The 20,412-nt window shown below is 36.0% G+C and overlaps 1 protein-coding gene across 13 annotated transcripts in view; it reads right to left on the bottom strand.

Annotated features, from left to right (window-relative positions):
• Window positions 1–15,772, bottom strand: part of CEP112 (centrosomal protein 112) — a 445,347-nt gene extending 429,575 nt beyond the window's left edge. For 7 of the 13 annotated variants that reach the window (XR_012130844.1, XM_073235802.1, XM_073235806.1 and 4 more), the window contains exons 1-4: window positions 15,616–15,723; window positions 10,444–10,557; window positions 7,649–7,839; window positions 5,666–5,838 (exon numbers count right to left, since the gene is read on the bottom strand). Coding sequence is in view for 11 of the 13 variants with exons in the window: in XM_073235802.1 (XP_073091903.1) it covers window positions 5,666–5,838; window positions 7,649–7,839; window positions 10,444–10,549 (470 nt within the window). In the remaining 2 variants the exon portion in view is untranslated. The other 6 variants (XM_073235812.1, XM_073235813.1, XM_073235805.1 and 3 more) reach the window with 5 other exon arrangements.
• Window positions 15,773–20,412: the final 4,640 nt, after the last annotated feature.

Here is a 20,412-nt window from a genome sequence, read left to right as displayed (position 1 = left end):
TGTATTAATGTCCATCACTGAGGCTAACAGTGTTCATACCCAAATACATTAACAAGATGTTATTTTGGAGGGTAACTTGACAGTATCTATCAAAGACATAAGTGATTATTAAAGATAACATAGACACATGCACAAAAAAAGTTTTTAACTTTCCACATCAGACTACTCCCACTCTCTTAATGTAAAACAGTTTCATATGAGGCACCCAGAAATATTCTACACACATACACACATATGTATCCACACATCCTCTTTAAAATACACATACACACACTTACGAATGGAGGCTTCTATACTTGCACGTACTTCCTTTCAACTTTGTATATTTTAGATATCTTTCCATACTATCTCATATATGTTTCATTAACACTGCACAAGATGTTGAACCTATTAATAATCCCACCAATAGTTCATCCATTAAATTTATTAATGTGCCTAGCTACTGAAATAGCAATTCCTTTTCTGGGAATCAGTAATAGCCCAAAACACATGCAGGTGCTGAATGGTATATGTACTAAAATTTTACCTAGGCATTCTTTATAACAATAAAGAATTGAAAGCCACAAGGTAGGCTAGTTAAATTACAGTAAATTCACACTATGGGTTATTATCTGCATTTAAGAAAACTACACAGACTACATGACACAAGTTTAAGACAAAATTATCTGACAAAAGAATAAGTCAAAGAACAGTACACATAGTATAAGCCAATTTATAATTTTTTAATTACATATGTGTGGATGTGTGCTAACTGTAGAATGATACACACCAAATTGCTGGTGACTATTACCTCTAATAAGCAAAGTAGAATAAAAAGGACATGAAGAGAAGGACTTCCAACTTTTTACTCTATATATTTCTACACTGAGGTTGTTACAACAAGCATCTATTATATATAGGATGCATAATTCTCTAAAATGAGGATAAAAAGTGTATTGGTCATATATTGCTGTATAACAAATACCCAGAAACTTAACAGCTTTAAACAACACACACATATTTTCTCATAGTTTCTGTGAGTCAGAAGTTCAGGCACGGCTGAGCTGGGTCTTCTGCTTAGGGCCATACAAAGCTGCAATCGTGGTTTGACCAAAAGCTGGGTTCTCATCTGAAGGCTCAGCTAGGGAACTGCTCGTGCAGTTTTCAAGCAGCGTTCAGTCCCTTAAGGCTGTATGATTTACGGCAGCTTGCTCCTTCAACAGCAGCAAGGAAAAGACAGCAAGACTCTAGAGCCAGTCTGCTGGCAGGAAGGGTCTTATATATCATAATGTAATCATGGAAGTGACATCCCATAGTCATTGTAATAATCTGAGCAAGTTGCAGGTCCTGCCCACTCTCAAGGGGAAAGGATTATATGAGACTGTGAATACCCAGAGGAGGCTCACGGGGCCAGTTCAAAGTTTGTCTACCACAAAGACAATTAAGGTCTATACCAGATCTCAATGGTAAGTATCTGAAGGATGACCAGAAAATAATATATATGGATATAGCTCATGGTTGTAGACCTAAATGAAATTAACCAAACTGTACAGGAATAAAATCTAAGTCTATGGTCTCATTACTAACATTTTGTAAAACCATGCTCCAAACTCAAATATAACTAAAATATTTCATTGTCAAGAAGGTAAGCAGATATTTTATGTAAAAATACAGTAACAGATCACTAATAAAATAGAAATGCAATTTGGAAAGTGGTTTTTCTAAAAGAAAACTTGGGTAGTAACAATGTTAAACCAAGAAATATGAAAAAGGAAAGTAAAGAATAAAGCCAGGATAGAACTGGCTATGTGTCAAACTTGTTTGATGTGAAATGTTAAGATTACTAGTGTATAATGTTTGGTGGGGAGGAAAAGGCATGATAATATGTTAGAATATAACCTTATAATACTTCTAATGTGTTTGGAACAAGGCTACATACTATATCCTACAGGAAGAATAAAGGTAAAGGAAAGGTGCCATCTCTACTGAATAGGGAGTCCCTGACAAAGAGGCTTCAAAAGGACTCTGCATCTTTAATAATATAAAAAGGCTAGGACACAAACAGCATAATCTAAAATGCCATTAGAAATACTTCACATACAAAAAGGTCTAAGTAAAGCAGGATTTTTTAAAGTGATCAAAAAAGAAACACTAAGGGGGAAAAATCTTTTAAGATTAAAGAGGTTTTTCAAAGGACAAGTTGAAGTGGTTGTAAAATTTATGAGGCAGCATTAAACTTCAGTTCTAAGTAATAATAAATTATTCACTATAAAAACATACATGTGTCAAATATTATAAGTCTCCTAAACTTTTTAAAACAATTTCTTGCAGAACTGATTAGATGTATTAGGTCAACACTGGCAGACACTAACTTTTTCATTAGCACAGTAGGACCTCTCAGAGTGAAAGAGCAACGGTACAAAAGAAATATGAAGCAGACCATCGACAGGCTCTTCACCCCCACTTCCGATCTCTCTGATCTCATCTCACACATAACGTATTGGGCCTTAGTCAAATTTTATTGCCTTTAGCTAAAGTAAACGTTCATTTTATTTTTTAAATGCCTTCGTGTATAAAAAATTACAAGTATCTGTTAATCAATGTACACATGGATTAAAATCTTAAATTAAAATTTTAAACCAAATGGTGGTGGATGAAATAGGCCAAAGGGGAAAAAATTTGGTATTTGATATCTTGACGGCTACATGAGTGTACATACATGTCAAAATCCATCTAGCTATACACTAAGGTATGTGCATTTTATTGTATATACAAAAAATTTTTAATAAAGAATAATTAATAAGTCAAATTAAGTTAAATTAAGAGAAACATACAAGAAAAGATACTGTGAGGATTTTTGTTTTTATAGCATTAATTGGCCTTTAGCCTTAGTGATATCTGACACTTGACTAGAAAGATAATTTAAGCCTTTTTCAGCTCACTGTCTTTATATTCCTCACGGTGTGTCAAGAATATCTCTACAGCCTATATCCACACTTCGCTTACCTTCTAAAATTTACCTTTCCCTCAACTTTTTCTAAAAGTTTGGTTTTTAATCCTGTGGGCCATTCCCTCTGCCACAATACACCTGTGTGTCAAAGGGTCTTGGTACAGGTTAAATATGTGGTGGTGCTGACCACAATCCATTTGTTCATTCCCACATGCACTCACCAAATATAAATACTTACGGAATTCCTACCAGGCTCCTGCTCCATGCCAGGAGCTGGAAATACAGGGAAAATTGTAAAAACACACTCTATACCTCATGAAATTGATAATCTAGCACATTAAGACACATGTGATAAGTGCAACAAAGAAACACAGACTCCTTTGGTATAAATCACAGGGTCCCCCAAACAGAGCTGGGATGTCAGGTAAGGCTTTTTTGAATTTGTGAGATCTGAGTGACTGAACAGGATGGAAGGCTTACCTGCTTTTCCCATTAATTATTTACTATAACTGATAACTAATGCCTCATACTCAAGTAATATGCATTAAAATAACATTCTATTATAGGTGAACAAAAGAGAAAAATAAGTCATGTGTTAAAATTGTGGAGATTTTACTATGTTTCATTTTCCAGAAAAGTCACTGAAAATATTCTCACTGTATTTTCTCAAACTTTATTCTCTGTTTCAAGGAAGAAGGAGCCCATTCACCTGCACTCCCTGGAGATCTCAAGTGTATTTCCTATCCTGAGCCTTACTCTTACATGTTACCTCAATCTTCACAAATAACTCAACAACTATACATAATTATCCCTGTACTTAAGTCTTCCCATCTGACACAGTGGGTATAAATCATCTGCAGGACTTAGACAAATAACAAATGAGTGATTATGCTGCCAGATAAAGAGAAATTCCTCATGTCTACATAGCTACAGTCTCCTCTTTTTGAGTCATGTATCTACCTTTCTGCTTTCTACTTTTATGGAATATAAAAATGTGAAATGAATACTTCCTTTATCTCTTAACCCTACCTAAAGGGAGGAAAAGAAAAAAGCTCAGGCTCCGTTATAGATGCAACTGACCTCAAACTCAGTGTCAACAACTAGCAAGAAATAGAGAAGGCATGCCGCATTAAGGGAGTGACCAAGTATTACTGAGCTCCAACCTATGGCTGTCTCCTAGCAAGAGAGCTGGGTCTCCAGTTTTTTTTAATAGATAGAAAATCGGATTTTTATCTGAAATTCCCCAATTATTCATTTTCAACAACTCTTTCAAAAGTCTTTAAAACACTATATAAGTCAAACAAAACAAATCCACCCACAGGATTCACTTGGTCCAGGAAGATCACCAATTGTCAACCTCTGGACTAAGCTCTAACACATGGGAAACTACTTCAGTTCACCTTTATACTGTAAAGTCCATATTAATGACACCTAGAAAGGAATGCAGCATTTAGTTGGACACTTAATGGATTATGCAGCCAAACGAAGCACAATCTCTGTAAGCCTCCATTTACCTGTTATGAAGCTAACAAAAATTCCACAGTTACACTTCGTCTACTTTTATTTTTTTGGTTTGTTTCTATTTGTCCCTCTTCAAATCCTCCTACTTTTCTACTCCACCTCTTCCGCTTTTTAGTCTCCCAAGAGATGTCCCATAGCCTCATCTATTCGCTTTTTACTCTTTTGAACATGCTGTTAATATATCAACTTTTCCTTTTTGCCTCTAGTTTTGTTTCCCCTAATATAAAAAATTTCATATGGACGGGATCTCTTGCTTTGTGCTCATCTGTTCTTTTCCACCATAACACCTGAGGTCTGAAACCACACAACCAGACTACATCAATTAAAAAGACATTTGAAATTACTAATAACATGCCTATATTTGATTAAGGAATAAACCAAAATAAATTATAGCAGAAAAGAAAGATTACAGTGTTAACCAAATCAGATTCCAAAAATTAAAATTACCAAGAGAATGGTCAGGAGTGAAGCATGAAGTATGTGGTACCTATTAAGTGACAGTGGCCAATATTTTAACATTTAATATTTTAATGAGCCAAAGGTAAAGCTCAAAATTTGATAAAAGTCTAATTTAAATCAATCCTTCCTAAAGGCCAGAAGTTATACTACAATAAAATCATTTTTTTGTGTATCTCAAAAAATTGGATGTTTACTTTCATTTGCACTAAAAATCCAATGCAAGCTTAGTACTTTAGTAAGAAAGCATGGTTTAATGGGGTTTATGTTTACATTCATTCTTTTATTAAATCAAAACATATTTTTCAATGAGGGGAAAGGAGAGAAATTCAAGCATGCAGGATGTCATACATTGTTGCAGCCAATGATAATGTTCTTAGTTCATGCTTGTTATAAAGGAAAACAGGAAATTGTGTTATTTAAAGAATTTCACACACCACTTTCCAAGTTATGGTAGACAGATAAACACACACATATATAACATATATATACACACATATACATATGTATTTAATACATATCTAAAAAGTAGCTAAAAACATAATTGAATCTTGAATATATAATAAATGGAAAAGCAAAACTATTATTTTACCTATCCAACATCCCTTCACAGCCCTCAAATTTAACAAAAATAGAAAGTAAACCAACTACTTACCATAAAAAATTAAAATTTTAAAAAAAGAAAGAATTTCAAAAAAATAAAGGTCAAAGACAGCCTAAATGATGATAAAAAATCAAAATTTCATTTTCATAGCATACCTGTGAACATCAGTTGGCGACTGTACTAAAGAGGAATCCTCTCCAGAAGAAAGCTTCCATGATTCATTTAATTTATGTTCACTTGTCCCCAGCTCACCCATTACCCAGTCTGGTAATCCTTCTGGGCTTGAACCTTTTGCTCGTGCTGGATTTGGCGCATCAAAATAGATGGACTGATTTTTAAAATGAGAAAAATTATTCTTTCAAAATGTACTATAATGAAATAATAAGGTCAGATTTCCAACAACTTTCAAGTTGGTAACCACCTTTCAAATACTCAACTTAAATTCAATGACATGACATATATAAATTCATCAATATATAAATTTATCATTCAATACACAATGAATTATGAAATATTAAAATACATAAAATGGATAACATTTACATTTTAGTTGTGTTCTTCTATATAAGAAATCTGACAAATGATAAATTACATAACAGATAAACCTAATAACAATTGTTTGTATTACAAAAGGAATATTAGCTCTATGAAAAGATAAGTAGAAAATTCTTCTTAAATTACATGCTCTATTTCTTTTTATGACACTGCACCAAAACAAAAAAAAAATCAGTGGGCAGAGAAAACACAATCAATAAAAATCAGAGGTAAAAATTAGGATCCCTTAATAAGGTGGGAACAACAGAGCTGAAGACCTGGAATGTAGTTCTGGCCATGCCAGAAACTAGCTGACAAACCCAAGACAGGTCTCTAGGCCTTCTCATTGTTATTATTTGTAAAACACAGTCCTCTCCTTTGATTCTATGAAAAGAGTGTGAATTGGAAGACATGACACAATATATTCATATCTTAACATTTGAATGTGTTTAAGTCATTAAGAAAAATGACATTACCCATTTGTTTCTCAAGCGAGCCAGATTTCATGACATATTTCTAAAGAAAACTCTGTATTAACTGGATACTTCTGCAACAATTCTCCCAATTTTCAAGCGGCCATTCTACAGGAAGGGGTGACACATGACCCTCTATCCCAAATCAGACACGCATAGCAATTGCTTTAAAATGAGACAGGCACTCCAATGTGTAATCAACTATCAAGTCAAGTAACTACCAGCCAAAAGACTATCAATCTTAAGAAAAATATATGGCTCTACTTTAATGCACAATTCTAACAGCACTAAAACTTTTGGTATTTCTGCCAAGGATAACAGAAATCATTGTCTAGTGTACAGCATGCCTCCTGAATGAATTTTGCTATAAGTTAATTTACAAAATACAGAATAATCTTAAATAATATTACACAAGTTTGGCAGTTAATTTTTTAAAATATATGTATGTATGTATGTATGTATGTATGTATGTATGTATGTGTGTGTGTGTGTGTAGTAATAGCAACTACTAATACCTCGTACTGCAGTCAGATTTTTCAAGTACTCAAACACCATACAAATGAAGGCATATTTTATGGTTGCAAGGACCAAGACAGTGACAATTCATCAACCAAGCATAATCATAACTGCCATTTTAACAGCTGATTTCAATAATGAAATTAAGTGAAATAATGGAAACCACCTCTAAACTCCAAATTACTGTTGTCATTGTATTAGAGTAGAAAGGAAATTTAGAAGTCACTTAATCCAACCTCTCATGAATTTTTAAATAATGTTTATGAAGGAATTTAATAAACTAGAATTTACTGAATACATAAATTATTATTAATATAATCCAACGAAAATTAATGGGAACTTAAGGCTCAATATAAAAAAAAACACTCAGTTTTTTAGAAATAGTGTAGAATACTGTGGGATGACTAAATCGACAAGTACAGTCTCCTTATTGGACAATATTTGATTTCTATTCAAGGTGGAAGAAATTGCATCAGGGAGAAAATAGCAGTTTTAACTAATATATTATCTAGGACTTGCAATTTAATAATATGACCATTCCCAAGTGGGATGACATACTTCCTTTCCACTTTTAAAGAAGTGAAATTAACACATCATTTGGTCAATGACACCTACCATGTATGAAGGTAAAGTTTTCAGTGTCCCTGGCTCAGGTCGGTGTATGAAGGGGCCTTCAATTACTCCCTGCTTGAGCATGTGCAATAACAGCTTCGCATATAGGTTCCGATTCCTCCTGCCCATTATTCCTGCACCGGTTCCTGAAGGCTCACACAGTTTTCTAATCCAAAGTGCACACCTCTGCCGCTCTAGAAGAATACGTAAGAGCTACTAGACAGTTGACTGCTCAGAAAATAAAACATTAAGTTTAAGACCTATAAACATCTGCTTTTGTTTAGAGCAGGGGTCAGCAAACTTTTTCGGTAAAGTGTCAGACAGTAAATATTTCAGGCTTCGCAGGCCTAAAATGATCTCCAGCACAACTACTCGACTCTGCCCCTGTAGTAGGGAGCAGCCACACACCATCTATCATCAAGCGGGCACGGCTCTTTTCTAATAAAAGTTTACAGAAAGGAAAGCAGGCTGGGTTTCGGCCCCAGGGCTAGCTGGTTGGCCAACCCCTGCTCTACGGTTTAACTTTACCAGTTAGTTACTGATCAGGCAAGACAAATGCCACAAATATTTTCTCAAAATTAAAATCCCTGGATTATTACAAATAAATTTCTGAGATACAAACTTTGCTGTAAGAACATTTCTAAAATAATTTTAGAAGTAAAATTTTTTCTATAATTCTAATTACTTACACCAAGAGATAAATGAAATCTTATTCATTTTAGCAACCTAATCTAAAATTACATCTCAAATGTTTTGATTGAGAACATTTTTTATTAAAGCTGATAATTTTCAGAGATCTGTAATTGATATTTAGGGTTTTCTTCTAACCTCTCTAAAAATAATTGGAGGCTACTTACAGATAATTTCATAAAAGAATTATCCCTTGAAAAAGTACCTTAAAAATATAGCACAGTTTAATCCAAATACAATGACCTATTGACCATCTTACCTAGTCATGAGACAGAACTTTAAGTCTCATGAAAACTATTTTGACATTAATCTGTTACCATTCTAACTCAATTTGAGGATTATATATCTAACACAAATCATAAATCTGCTTTAATCTCTTAGTTTCTAAAGGTCATATTCACTTACTGTTTTACCTACAAAACAGCTAGGGCAGATTTACCACTTTGCTCATACCAGATTCGTTACTACAGGTGTAAGAGCTACGCCTCTAAAGAACTTTTGTACTCTTAGAACTTTTGAAATTACATAATCACAAAGGAAACATCATGAAATATTGGTGGTACTTTGCACAAAAAGAAAATACAAAAGTAAAACTGACAAACTTTAAGTAAATAGTTTTTCAAACTATGGATTTTCTAAGTGCCCTACAGCACACTAAAATCCATATAATATTCCACTGGCCAGAATTTAGCACAACAACTTGGCTAATGAAAAGAATCCCTTCCTTTAGTTAAAATATTGGGAAAACCATTATCAAAAGCAAAATTTAGCTATAAGATATAAGTTATTATGAATGTTCAGGTTCTGATTTGGGATGTGAGTTCCCAAGTGTTGTATGAATTAATTAAATAAAAGACAGCCAGGAATGTACCACACTGACAATTAGTCATGAACCAAAGATTACAATTACTCCAGTTCTATGTACCTAAAGTCCATTTTTAAAAGAAGATAAAATACGAGGATACTCTGATTTGAAATACATTTATAATGTGAGATTTTAATACAAATTTTTCCTAATCAGCAGATCTAAAATAAAGAGAAAAAAAAAAGGTAGTGAATATCAGAAGAGGACACAGGGTAGAGATTTCATTAAATACTTATTCAAGTAATTTTGAATGAGCCACAAGACATGAAATATTCATTCTGAACAAGAGGAGAGGACAAGAGAAGTTACAATCCGACAAGGCAGAGGAAGAGGCCTGAAGGGAAGGTGGTGCCGAGCCACCCTGGACTAGAAAGCTGTGGGCCCTGAACACTGGGTGCCCAGAGAATACATAGCTCATACGTTACACTCCCTTCTCCCAGCGCAGATCCTTGGAATAAGTATCTAATATTGAGTCGGTTCCTCATTTTGAATATAGATTTCACTCAGACCCCCTCAGGCAAACAGGGAACTTAGACAAAACTCAGGAAAAAACCAGTTTCTTGGCCCTACTCCAAACGCTCCACTAAAAAGTTACCAAGTCACATTAACCCTTCCAGCCAGCCTTATACCTACTATGACTTGAGAACCTTCCTGCCCACACCCCCACAAACTCTCTCCAATTGTTCTCTGATACCTTAAGTTACCTGAAAATTCTTTGATTTGAGACAAAGACCCTTATTTCATAAAAGAGAAAACAGGCCAGGAAATGGGGACAAGATGGTAACAAAAATTCATTCAACAGAAAGTCAGTCACAAAACACTGGATTCAGTAATCACCAAACACTAGAAACAACCAATAAGCATACAAAACCAACAGGTTTTTTTTCTCTTTGATAAACAAACAGGTCAGAGAAAAAGTAAGCTACTGAAGGAGGAAACATTTCCTTGGAGAGAGGAAGAAGATGCAGAAATAAGAGTAGTAGCTGACATTAAAGATCCACATACTTTAAGCTCATGACATAGGAGAAGTGGCTTCACAATTAGATCTTTCTACAGTTTGGTAGACTGTAATCACTATATTTCTATTCACCCTTTAACAGCTCAAAGTAAACAATCCTACATCAGTTTAAGACAAAAATTGTTGTTAGAGGAATGCAACTTTCCTGTCATTTTGAGGGTTCACTGGTTTGACAAAATAACATAAAAAAATTAGTAAGAATCTAATTTTCAAACATAATCTTACCTGACCTATGGGTTAATTTGAGAACAAAAGGCTTCATATCTACAACAAAGTGATCAAATTCTGCATCCAGCTTCTCCCATTTTTCTTCTTCACTTTCCATATCCATAATTCTGTCTGTAAAAGATTTAAAATTAAATGAAGATCTGTATGCTGAAAACTACAAAACTCTGATGAGAGAACAAAGAAAACTGATTAGCATTAAGTACCCCCAGATTGATCTATAGATTTAATGCAATTTCAATCAAAATCCCAGCACTACTCTTTGTAGATACACACAAGCTGATACTAAAATTTATACAGAAAAGTAAAAAAATTATAATAGCAAAACAATTTTGAAAAAGAACAAAGTTGGAGGGCTCACATTACCTGATTTTAAGATGTACTATAAAGTTATATAGTCAAGACAATGTGGTATTGGTGAAAGAATAAGACACAAACCAAGGGAATAGACTAGACAGTCCAGAAATACACAGATACAAGTATGGGCAACTGATACTTGACAAAGGTGTAATTCATGGAGAAATGATAGTTTTACAAGTAATGCTGCAACAATTGGGCATCCACATGCAAAATAAATAAGTAAACCTCAACCTACTGCTTACACTGTATACAAAACCTAACTCAAAATAAATCACAGACCTAAGTGTAAAATGTAAAAATATCATCCTCTTGGAAGAAAGCATAGGAAAAAAACTCTTCATGACCTTGAATTAGCCAAGGATTTCTTAGCTACGACACTAAAAGCACTACCCATAAAAGAAAAAATTAGTATGTTGGACTTCACCAAAATTAAAAAACAGTTGCTCTGCAAAGAACTCTCTTAAGGGATTGAAAAGATAAACCACAGACTGGGAGCAAACATTTGCAAATCATGTCTCATAATGGATTTATCTCAAAGAACTCTTAAAACTCAATCACAAGAAAACAAACAACCCAACAACAACAAAAAATATCAGCAAAAAAAGTAGTCTCTTTATCAAAGAAGATAAACTGATGAAAGTAAGCATATGAAAAGATGCTCAACACCATTAGTCATTAGGAAGTGCAAATTAAAACCACAATAGATACTGCAACTCACCTATGAAGAGGGCTCAAATTAAAAATGCAAACAATACCAAATGCTGGTGAGGATGCAGAACAAAAAGAACCCTCAGGCACTGCTGGTAGGAATGCAAAATGGTGCAACCACTATGAAAAACAGGTTAGTAGTTTCCTACACAGTTAAACACACACTTCCATATGGCCCAGAAATCCCACTTCTAGGTTTGTACCCAAGTGAAACAAAATCTCTATTCACACAAAAACCTGAATACAACGTTTACAGCGGCTTTTTTCTTCTATAAAAAAGTCACCAAACACTGGAAAGAACCTAAATGTCCCTTACCTGGGGAATGGATAAACAAACTGTGATATATCCACACAAGAAAACAGTACTCAGCAACAGAGGGCAATCAACTATTGACACACACAGCATGGATAAACTTCAAATGTGTTATGCTAAGTGAAAGAAGTCATTCTCAAAAGGCTACATCCTGAATCCATCTGTATGACCTTCTAGTAAAAGCACAAAATATGGGCACAGAAAACAGATCAGTTGCTCACAGGGGTTACCAGTGGGGTGGGGGGGAGTCTGAATATAAAGTGATAGCACAAGGAAATTATCTGGAGGTTTGATACTATCTGTGTAGGAAGTTTTAAGAACCGAGTCTATACACATGTAAAAATTCATAAAACTGTATACCAAAAAAGCAATTTTAATTTTAACTGTATGCAAACTTATATATTTTAATTCCCCTCAAAAAAATTAAAAACACTGGTCCTCATATTTCTTCCTAATTAGTAAGAAAAATACTGACTTATAAAGGGCTAAATCCCAAAAATCAGAAAAAAAGGCTTTTACAAAATTCCTTAAGTTAAAAATATATCCAACACTTAACATGTTCCTTTAAGTTATGAAACGTCTTAGTTGGGATGTGGACTAGCTCTCCATTAGGCACAGTCCTTGTCATTTATTCAATTTATGAATTATATATTCCACTCAATCTTCTCTTAATACTCAGCTAGACTATGATCCCCAGCCACCCTTCTTCATTCCCTGAGGGTTTGCTGGAGAAACACGGCAGGCACTGCCTTGTAGTCACAGAGCTTCTGACCTCACCCGAATCCTCAGGTGTCTTTCACTATTTCCTACTCCACAAAGCATCTTTTAAACTTTTACCAACCATCTTGTAGCCCCTTACTTTCAATTTAAGAATTCTAACTTCCTGCTTTATGGGAAAAATAATAGCCAGGTGGTAAAACCCCAAAATACTATTCCCTCCATCTCTCACCTTAGAGAACAGAACACATCCTCACCTCCTTGCTTCTGTATCTGACACATTCCCTCTCCTTCTCTCTAATGCTAATAACTTTATCCTAGACTCGTTGTTCCTCAGTGTGCACCTGCTCACATCAGTACAGCAGCATTTATCACGATATGTGGATTTAAAAAAAATATATCCGTGTATTATTTACAGGTCTTCCATCACCTGTGAGATGATCCTGTAAGGGAGGGACCATGACTTAACATGTTTTAGTAGGTACCTAGCACATTACATGGTATGAATTAGAAGCCAAAGAAGTGATGGGTAAATAAATGCTAATTAAAGGGATTAATGTCCCACTTTGACATGACTAATAGTTGGATTTTGTTTTGTTTTTAAAGATTTTGTTTTGAATACCAAATAGGTCTTCCAGAACAGAAATACTACATGTCCTTAGTTCTGTTCACCAAAAACTGGTCATTCTACCATCTGCCTTACAGCAGAAGAAACTTATTTTCCAATTCAAGACTTAAGTTAAAACAAATTGCATGTAAGTGCATTTTCTGATTAGTTAGTTGGTTTGGGAAGGGGAGCCTGTTTGTTTGGTTGGTTGGTTTTGTTTTGCACTCCTAAAATAACTAAACTGCATTCCTACTTAATTACACCAGTTATGTATTTGGTAACAGAAGGCCATGATTCCACTGTGGGATGTTAGATCATAAAGCTGAAAAGCAACTATTCAAATGGATGAAAAAACAAATGGAAACTCATAAACCCAAAATTTTAATCACAGTTCTTGCCCAGAAGTGTACTCCCAGACTTAAAACAGTGTATCCCACCCACAACTCAAACATTCATGTAAAAGCACCCATAGCTGAGGCAATAAGACTCCCAATAATCACTAATTCTCAATAAATCCTTTCACACAGGCTGGAGATATTAGTGTTTAATGTTAAAGGAAACAAAGGACAGCTAAAAAGACTCACCCAGAGTCATGAAATTAAGCAAAAAGCTCAGATTAAAATTCCGCAATCCCTAGCTCTCAGATTCACTGTATCTGACCTCTTATCCATTTACAAATAAGTTAGCAATATCACCAATAAAGAAGTATCTTGAAAAGTAAAAAGGCAATTAGAATTGGTATAATGACATGCAATAAAAAAAACCCACAATAAACAATGTGATATTTGGTAGAAGTTTAAAAAGTCTGCATCTTTTTCTTCCTTATTTATTCTACAACAAAACAAAGGGATGCAGAAAGAAAAAAAATTAAAGCTACCATTTCAAACCTCCAAGAATTTCTTACTGCACAAATTATAAACAAGTTATATCTACTTAGCTCCAGATAATCAAAAAGCTTTATCAGCATTTGTGAGAACTGCAGAGTTAAATTATTAGAATTTAAAAATAAATAAAGCACTATCTTTGACTTAGGTTTAAAGTATTTATAGTGTGCCTACCAGTCACATAAATTGCTTCAAAAGCAAAAAAGTAGATTCAGGTGACTCTTGCTTATAGCTATAATCCATATTTGGATCATGTATTTTATTTAACTAACCGGCATTGTCTTTAACTAAATGTCTCTACGTGGACAGCTACAAAATGGGCTAAGACCTTCTCAAGGTGCTTACCTACTGTAGTAGCAGCAAAGCGTAAATCAGCCGCGATTATTAAAAGGCCTTGGGGAAAATGCAGCCACAATTTCTAAACAAAGAATACACCTCACATATATCCTGCCCCTTGCCAAGCACAATAAACATATTCCTAAAATGTGCATAAAATCAATTTTGTTCAAACCACATTTTAAATATATGGTAGGTCATTAAAGAAAACTTGAAATACGTTCTTCAGTAAATCCAAAAAGTTTAGCGGTGCATGTTTTATCTGGTTTACACATTCGGATGTTTGGACAGTTACCGGAGCATTGGTTGCACCGTCCCGGAGCGCGCTGCGTGCTTTACAAACGCGTCCATCCACGCCCTAGGAGACACGCACTGCTCCTGGCCACTCCACGGAGGCTCAGCGGAGTTAAGAAAATGACCCGGGGTCCCAGGGAAAGTGGATGCTGGGCCTGAACACTCGCAGATCATCATGCGCTTCACTCTGCTGCAGCCTCACCACTATGGGAAGGCTGTCATTTCATTTGCCTTTTTCTATCTTACTTTTACTCATCTTTAAATACCTAAGGACAAGTAATAAAAAAGCCGCGCTTTGATCAGCATAAAAGCTCTTCATATTTACTTATGTTGTTCTTTTGAGCACTTAAATTCCTAAACACTCGGTAGCTCCCGATATGCTGTGATGCTGGGACCCGGCCTCCCAAGCGGACTGTTATTAGGACTGTTCTACAAAGGAACCAGCACACCGGTTCCGCGCCAAATCTCCTCACTGAATCTGTTTGGGGAGCGATGTGACAACTCAAGCGGCGCAGGCCCAGAAGGTACGTCCCCCGCCGGGGCGGGCTCCGGGCAGGGGGCGGGCGGCCTGCAGGCCCGCCGCGGCCGCTTCCCTACCTTGTCCCGTACACAGATTTCCTCACAAGCGGAAACCCTTTGGTCCGATTTCTGAACCTCTCCATGCTGACCAGCTCCATCCGCTTATCAGACTTTACTCAGAACTCTCCCAGTCCGTACCCGGACTGGATTCCACTCTGCATGTAAAGCCTCAGCCGTCTGCGCCGAGACCCCCAAACGGGGAGTGAGCCCCACAGGCCTGAAGAACGGGCCCCGGGCCTGCAGGGCGACGCCCCTCCCCGAACCACCCGCACGGGAGGGGCGACCGCCCCCGCCCCAGCGCAAAATTCCACCAGAGAACCCAGTGTAGGGGCAGGGGATGGAAATTCGGAAAAACAAGAACCTGGCGCCCCTACACGCACGCTTTCCGTTCAGCCGCCGCCGCCGCTGCAAAACGGTTTCAAACCCTTGCGGGCCGCCTCGGTCGCCACCGCCCAGTAGCCCGGGGGCGGGGACTTCCGCGCTCACATTCCCCGCCCCCCTCCCCATCCCTCCGGCCGCGGCCTGCGCGACGCGCCGTTGCCATGGCGACGCTCCGGGCTAAACCAGCCACCACCCAGCAGGTTGGGGGCGGGAACTTCCGCTCTTGCGTTTCCCTCCCCTCCCGGCCGCCGCGTGCGTGGGGCGTCGTTGCCATGGCGACGCTCAGGTCCAATGCTCCTCCTCGCGGCTTGGCTTGCAGCCGAGCCACGTGTGGGAGTGTGTGAGGCGGAGGCTCCCAGGACTCGCAGACGTCGTCTGGCCACTGCTGCGCTGGGCCTGCGCGGAGAGTAGCTTGTGAACACTTTAGGAGCTGTAAAGAAATAGCAGGTAAGGAGCAGGGGAAATGGGATTACTGGATAATGTTCACAGAAGGGTGTGCCCGTATTTGCACAGACATCTGAACAAGTCTGAAGAAGTGAGAACTTACTGCCTGGTGCGGCACAACTCGGAGGTGAACGTGGTTGAGTTACACGGGAAACGAGCATTACTTTTTGTTTTTTATTTTCTTGCGTTCGAAACTATACGACATCCGAAGAAACTGACCCCAAATCCTAAAGATGCTGAAATAAAAGAAAAAGGCTTTGTATTTACCAATCCAGTGTAAAATAGCAACACCAAGTAGAAAATGTATTTTTGCAGCTCCCAGGAAGTCTCACCCACCTCAGGGAAGTCTCCGTGTTTGCATTGCTATGTTGAGGTGTTCTTTGGTCTTCTATTACATTTCTGGAAAAGCGCTGAACTGTATTTAAATATCATGCAGAAACAAAATTTAAATTGTAAAAACACTCAAGTGATACTCGGTTTACCACTGTTTTTCATCTGATTTCACAACAGTCTTCTTTCCTTCTGTGGTATCTTTGCGGTGTACTCAGTGTGACTGGCAAATATAAGCACAGCTTGAAGCATTTTTTCACTTTTACATAAAGAAAAAAGAAGATTGATTCATTTGCACCCATTTACTTTCAAGCTTCCAGAGGGAAGTCGTATTCTTTCCAAGGCTTTTTCAAACCCATCCCTTTACAAGTAAAGACCAACACTTCTTCACTGTAGTGACAAATCACGAAGGCTAAGTGAGGGAAAAGGGATGAAATGCATTTAAGAATTACTTTTTCAAAAGCTTATTTGGTCATGTTTTTAGCTAAAGAATCATCAGGTATCCAAATCATTTGCACTAACAATCAAGATGCATGCAGTTAATTGCAGGCATTTAACTGCTTCAGTGAAGAGGCTCAAAATATGTAACTGTACTGAAGGAAAAACATGAAATGAATTTGACAAATGGTCTCTAAATAAAATGAATAGAAAAATAGATACAAAAAGGGATCAGGTGAAAGAAAAGTAACAAAGTCGAATTCATTTGAGAGGAAATAATTGCAGCAGAAGAAAAAAAAGTTACCAAAAGTATAAAGTAAAAAAATCAGATTCCTTAAAATATTTTCTCTAATTAGGTCAAAGTAAGAAGATGGGAAAATCTCCCTTCCTATTTTCAAAATATCAGATTGTCTTTTTCATTAAAAAAAATACATATATGTACCTATACATGCATATATTTTTGCAGATTAAAATATTAAGATGCACATGTAGAGTTTTATTGTTATTTATGATCCACATTTGTATCTGAGATACCAGGTTGAACCTACACTTTGTTCAGCAGGATTCAAGCCTACAGGTCACATTTAGAGGACAGTGGGGGGACAACAAAGTCCACTTAGAATCTCCTTATGTGAGAACCAAGGGACCTCCTAGAAGGTAACTCATCCTAAGAGATTTTAAACAGACCTGGTTCGATGACAATTAAACATTAAAGGGAAGGTGAGTCTATAGAAAGCACGGTGCTGGCCAAGGAATGACTTTCAGCTTTCCCTATCATGTAACAGAACGATTCCTAATCTTTTGAGGTGTGAAACTTAACTTCAAAAATCTTAAAATCCTCCTCCGTTACTCCATCCCCACATGCCTCAAATGTGGTTCCCATACAAATGAAAGGGTTCCTATAATTTCTGAGGTCAATCCATGGAGCCTAGATTAAGAACTCCTGCCTATGGATTTTATATCCATTGAAACATTGAGAATAGAAACCCTAAACAACATTTGTGTCCATAATTTCTGAAGATTACACAATATAGACATTATTGCTCTGAGCGCTGGGCTCTGGTGCCCTCAGGGCATGCAGTAGAAACGAGCAGCAGCAGCAGGGATGCCTTAATCTAGCATCAGAGGCAAGAATAAGTATGATAATAACACCCTCACTGTATATACGTGCTTGGAGAAGAAGAAATGATGCACACCATATTATAGTTTAGTAAAATACAGAGCCCCATGAGACCCACCCTGGGGACTTACAGAAACATTTGGGAAGAAATTGCTGGAGTCCATGCAGGAACCTTAAAGGTGAAGCCAGATACTCTTTGAAACTGAAAATATTATTTCCTACCAGCTACAGATGACTTCAATGAAAGTAGAAGGTTTGTTTCAAAAACAAGTAACATTTTACCTCAGTTTTTAAAACTCAAATGGTAACATAGATGACAATGATAGCATAAACAGTACCCTAAAAAATAGTTTTTCTCTTTTGTATGGGAAGTTAATTATGGTATACTTCTCATGTTGAAAGGGATATATATATATATATCTTCAAAATGTAAACTTAAAATTAAGAATTAGTCTAGGTAATACTGAACTTAGTGCACTTAGTTATTCCCTACATAAATATGGGGAAATATGACCATTTCCTAATTAGAAAGATAATAATTATTCATATGTAATTTGAACCAGGGCTTCATTTTAAGTATTAAATCTGATCATCTGTATATTTTAAACTCCTGCTGTATGAAATTACAATAACTATAGCAGAGATCTAGAGGTTACCTCCATTTTGTTTAAGCCACTGTCATTTGAGTTTTCTGGATTTATGAAATCAAATACAAACCTAATTATAGCAACTTATTTCTCTTAATTTAAAGTTATATACATATAAAGCTTACATATTTCCAAAAGAAATTCTTTTGATACCTCAATTGCCCTCAAGTTCATTACCAAAAGTGTAAGTCTATAATAATAAATACAGAAAGTGAGTTACAAAACAGTTTATAAACCATTATACCATTTTACATGCTTGCCATAAACATGGAAAACAGTTTATGAGAATATGAACCAAATGGATAATGATTCTCTAGGTGAAGGAATTAAAGGTAATTTTAGTCCTGCCAATTTGACTTCCTAAATATTCTTAAATCTCTCCCAAAGTGTAGCACTATTTTGGAAAACATTGACTTAGACACAAAATTATGAAACTTGCTGTATTTTTCTCCTCTAAAACATTTGGAGTCAAGGTTTCAACATCTTCAATGTGAATTTGTCTGGTAATGTGAAGGATTGTGAATAATAAACACATAAAAAAGTAAGTACAAGATAAAATGTTAGTGGCTTTGAGTCACTGTGGTGGATTATCAGGTAATTATTTTCCCTCACTATCAAGAGTAATCAAGAATTAACTGTAAAGAGAAATGAAACTTTTCTCCCTAGACTGAGATGTTTGAACTGCTTTTTTTTCCCCAGATTATAAAAGTTTTAATGCTATTCTAAGGAAACTGGAAAACATCGAAAAGATTAAATAATAAAAACTGTGTGTAATCCTGCCATTAAGGAATAACTCCTATTAACAATTGTATTTAGTTTCTCCAAATATTTACATATATTATTCCATCATTTGAATGCAACATAGTTTGCTTAATTATTCTCCTGTGATTGGATATGTAAGTTATTAGCAATTTCTGGCTCTTCTAAATAAGACTACAATGACTATCTTTTTATATGTACATCTTGGTTGAAGTTTCAGTTATCTTTCTCCATGAAAGATATTCCTGTGGGCATAAAAAAATTAAGGGTTTTGATCAATACTACCAAATTGTTTTCTAGAAATATTTTGCAAATTTGAAATCCCACTCTACAGTCCCTGAGAGTAGCTGTCTCACATTAACAATTTTTCTAATCTGTGCTCATTGTATGTATAAAATAGTCTCTTTAATTTTCACTTTCCACTATTAGAAAGTTGAAATATTTAAATATCTCCATTAGTCCTTTCCTCTTACTGTTTTTCAAAGAATCTCTTTAGACCTTTGTCCATTATTCTAAAATTTGATGTGTACGTATCTTCCACATTTTTATTTATTGTTTAAAAATAGCTCAAACAATGGCTCTGTGCACAGTACTAGTTCATTGGGTGATATTCTAAATAATCAAATTTTAGTCAATTCACCATTTTGCATTATTAAGATACTCTATCATTAGAGTGAAATAAATGAATGACTTGTAGCTAAATGGAAAGCAATTTATAAATACCAAGAATGATTACTATTATGTAAACACATTAGAGATCAATATCAGAATAATCCTGCAGCCAATAAATTCCTTTAATTGGATAGGAAATGATTCAGAACTTCCTATTTACAGGTTACAAAAGTATAAATTATACCACAAACAGCTGCAGTATAAAGAGAGTAGAAACAAGAATTATGAAGCATATTTTCTTCACTACTAGAAAAAGGTAGAGTTACTACCTTTAGCACAATGATTCTGGATTCCATCCTTACGCCAGAACGAAGCTGCATTCACCATTCTAACCCTACCTCTGTGGCTTACTCTGCCCTGCCTTCTTGGGTGATCCATGC

Source organism: Manis javanica, chromosome 4 (genome assembly GCF_040802235.1).
Source record: "Manis javanica isolate MJ-LG chromosome 4, MJ_LKY, whole genome shotgun sequence".
Classification (NCBI taxonomy): Eukaryota; Metazoa; Chordata; class Mammalia; order Pholidota; family Manidae; genus Manis; species Manis javanica.
Note: the sequence above shows the minus strand (reverse complement) of the source record. Positions and strands in the feature narration are given on the sequence as shown.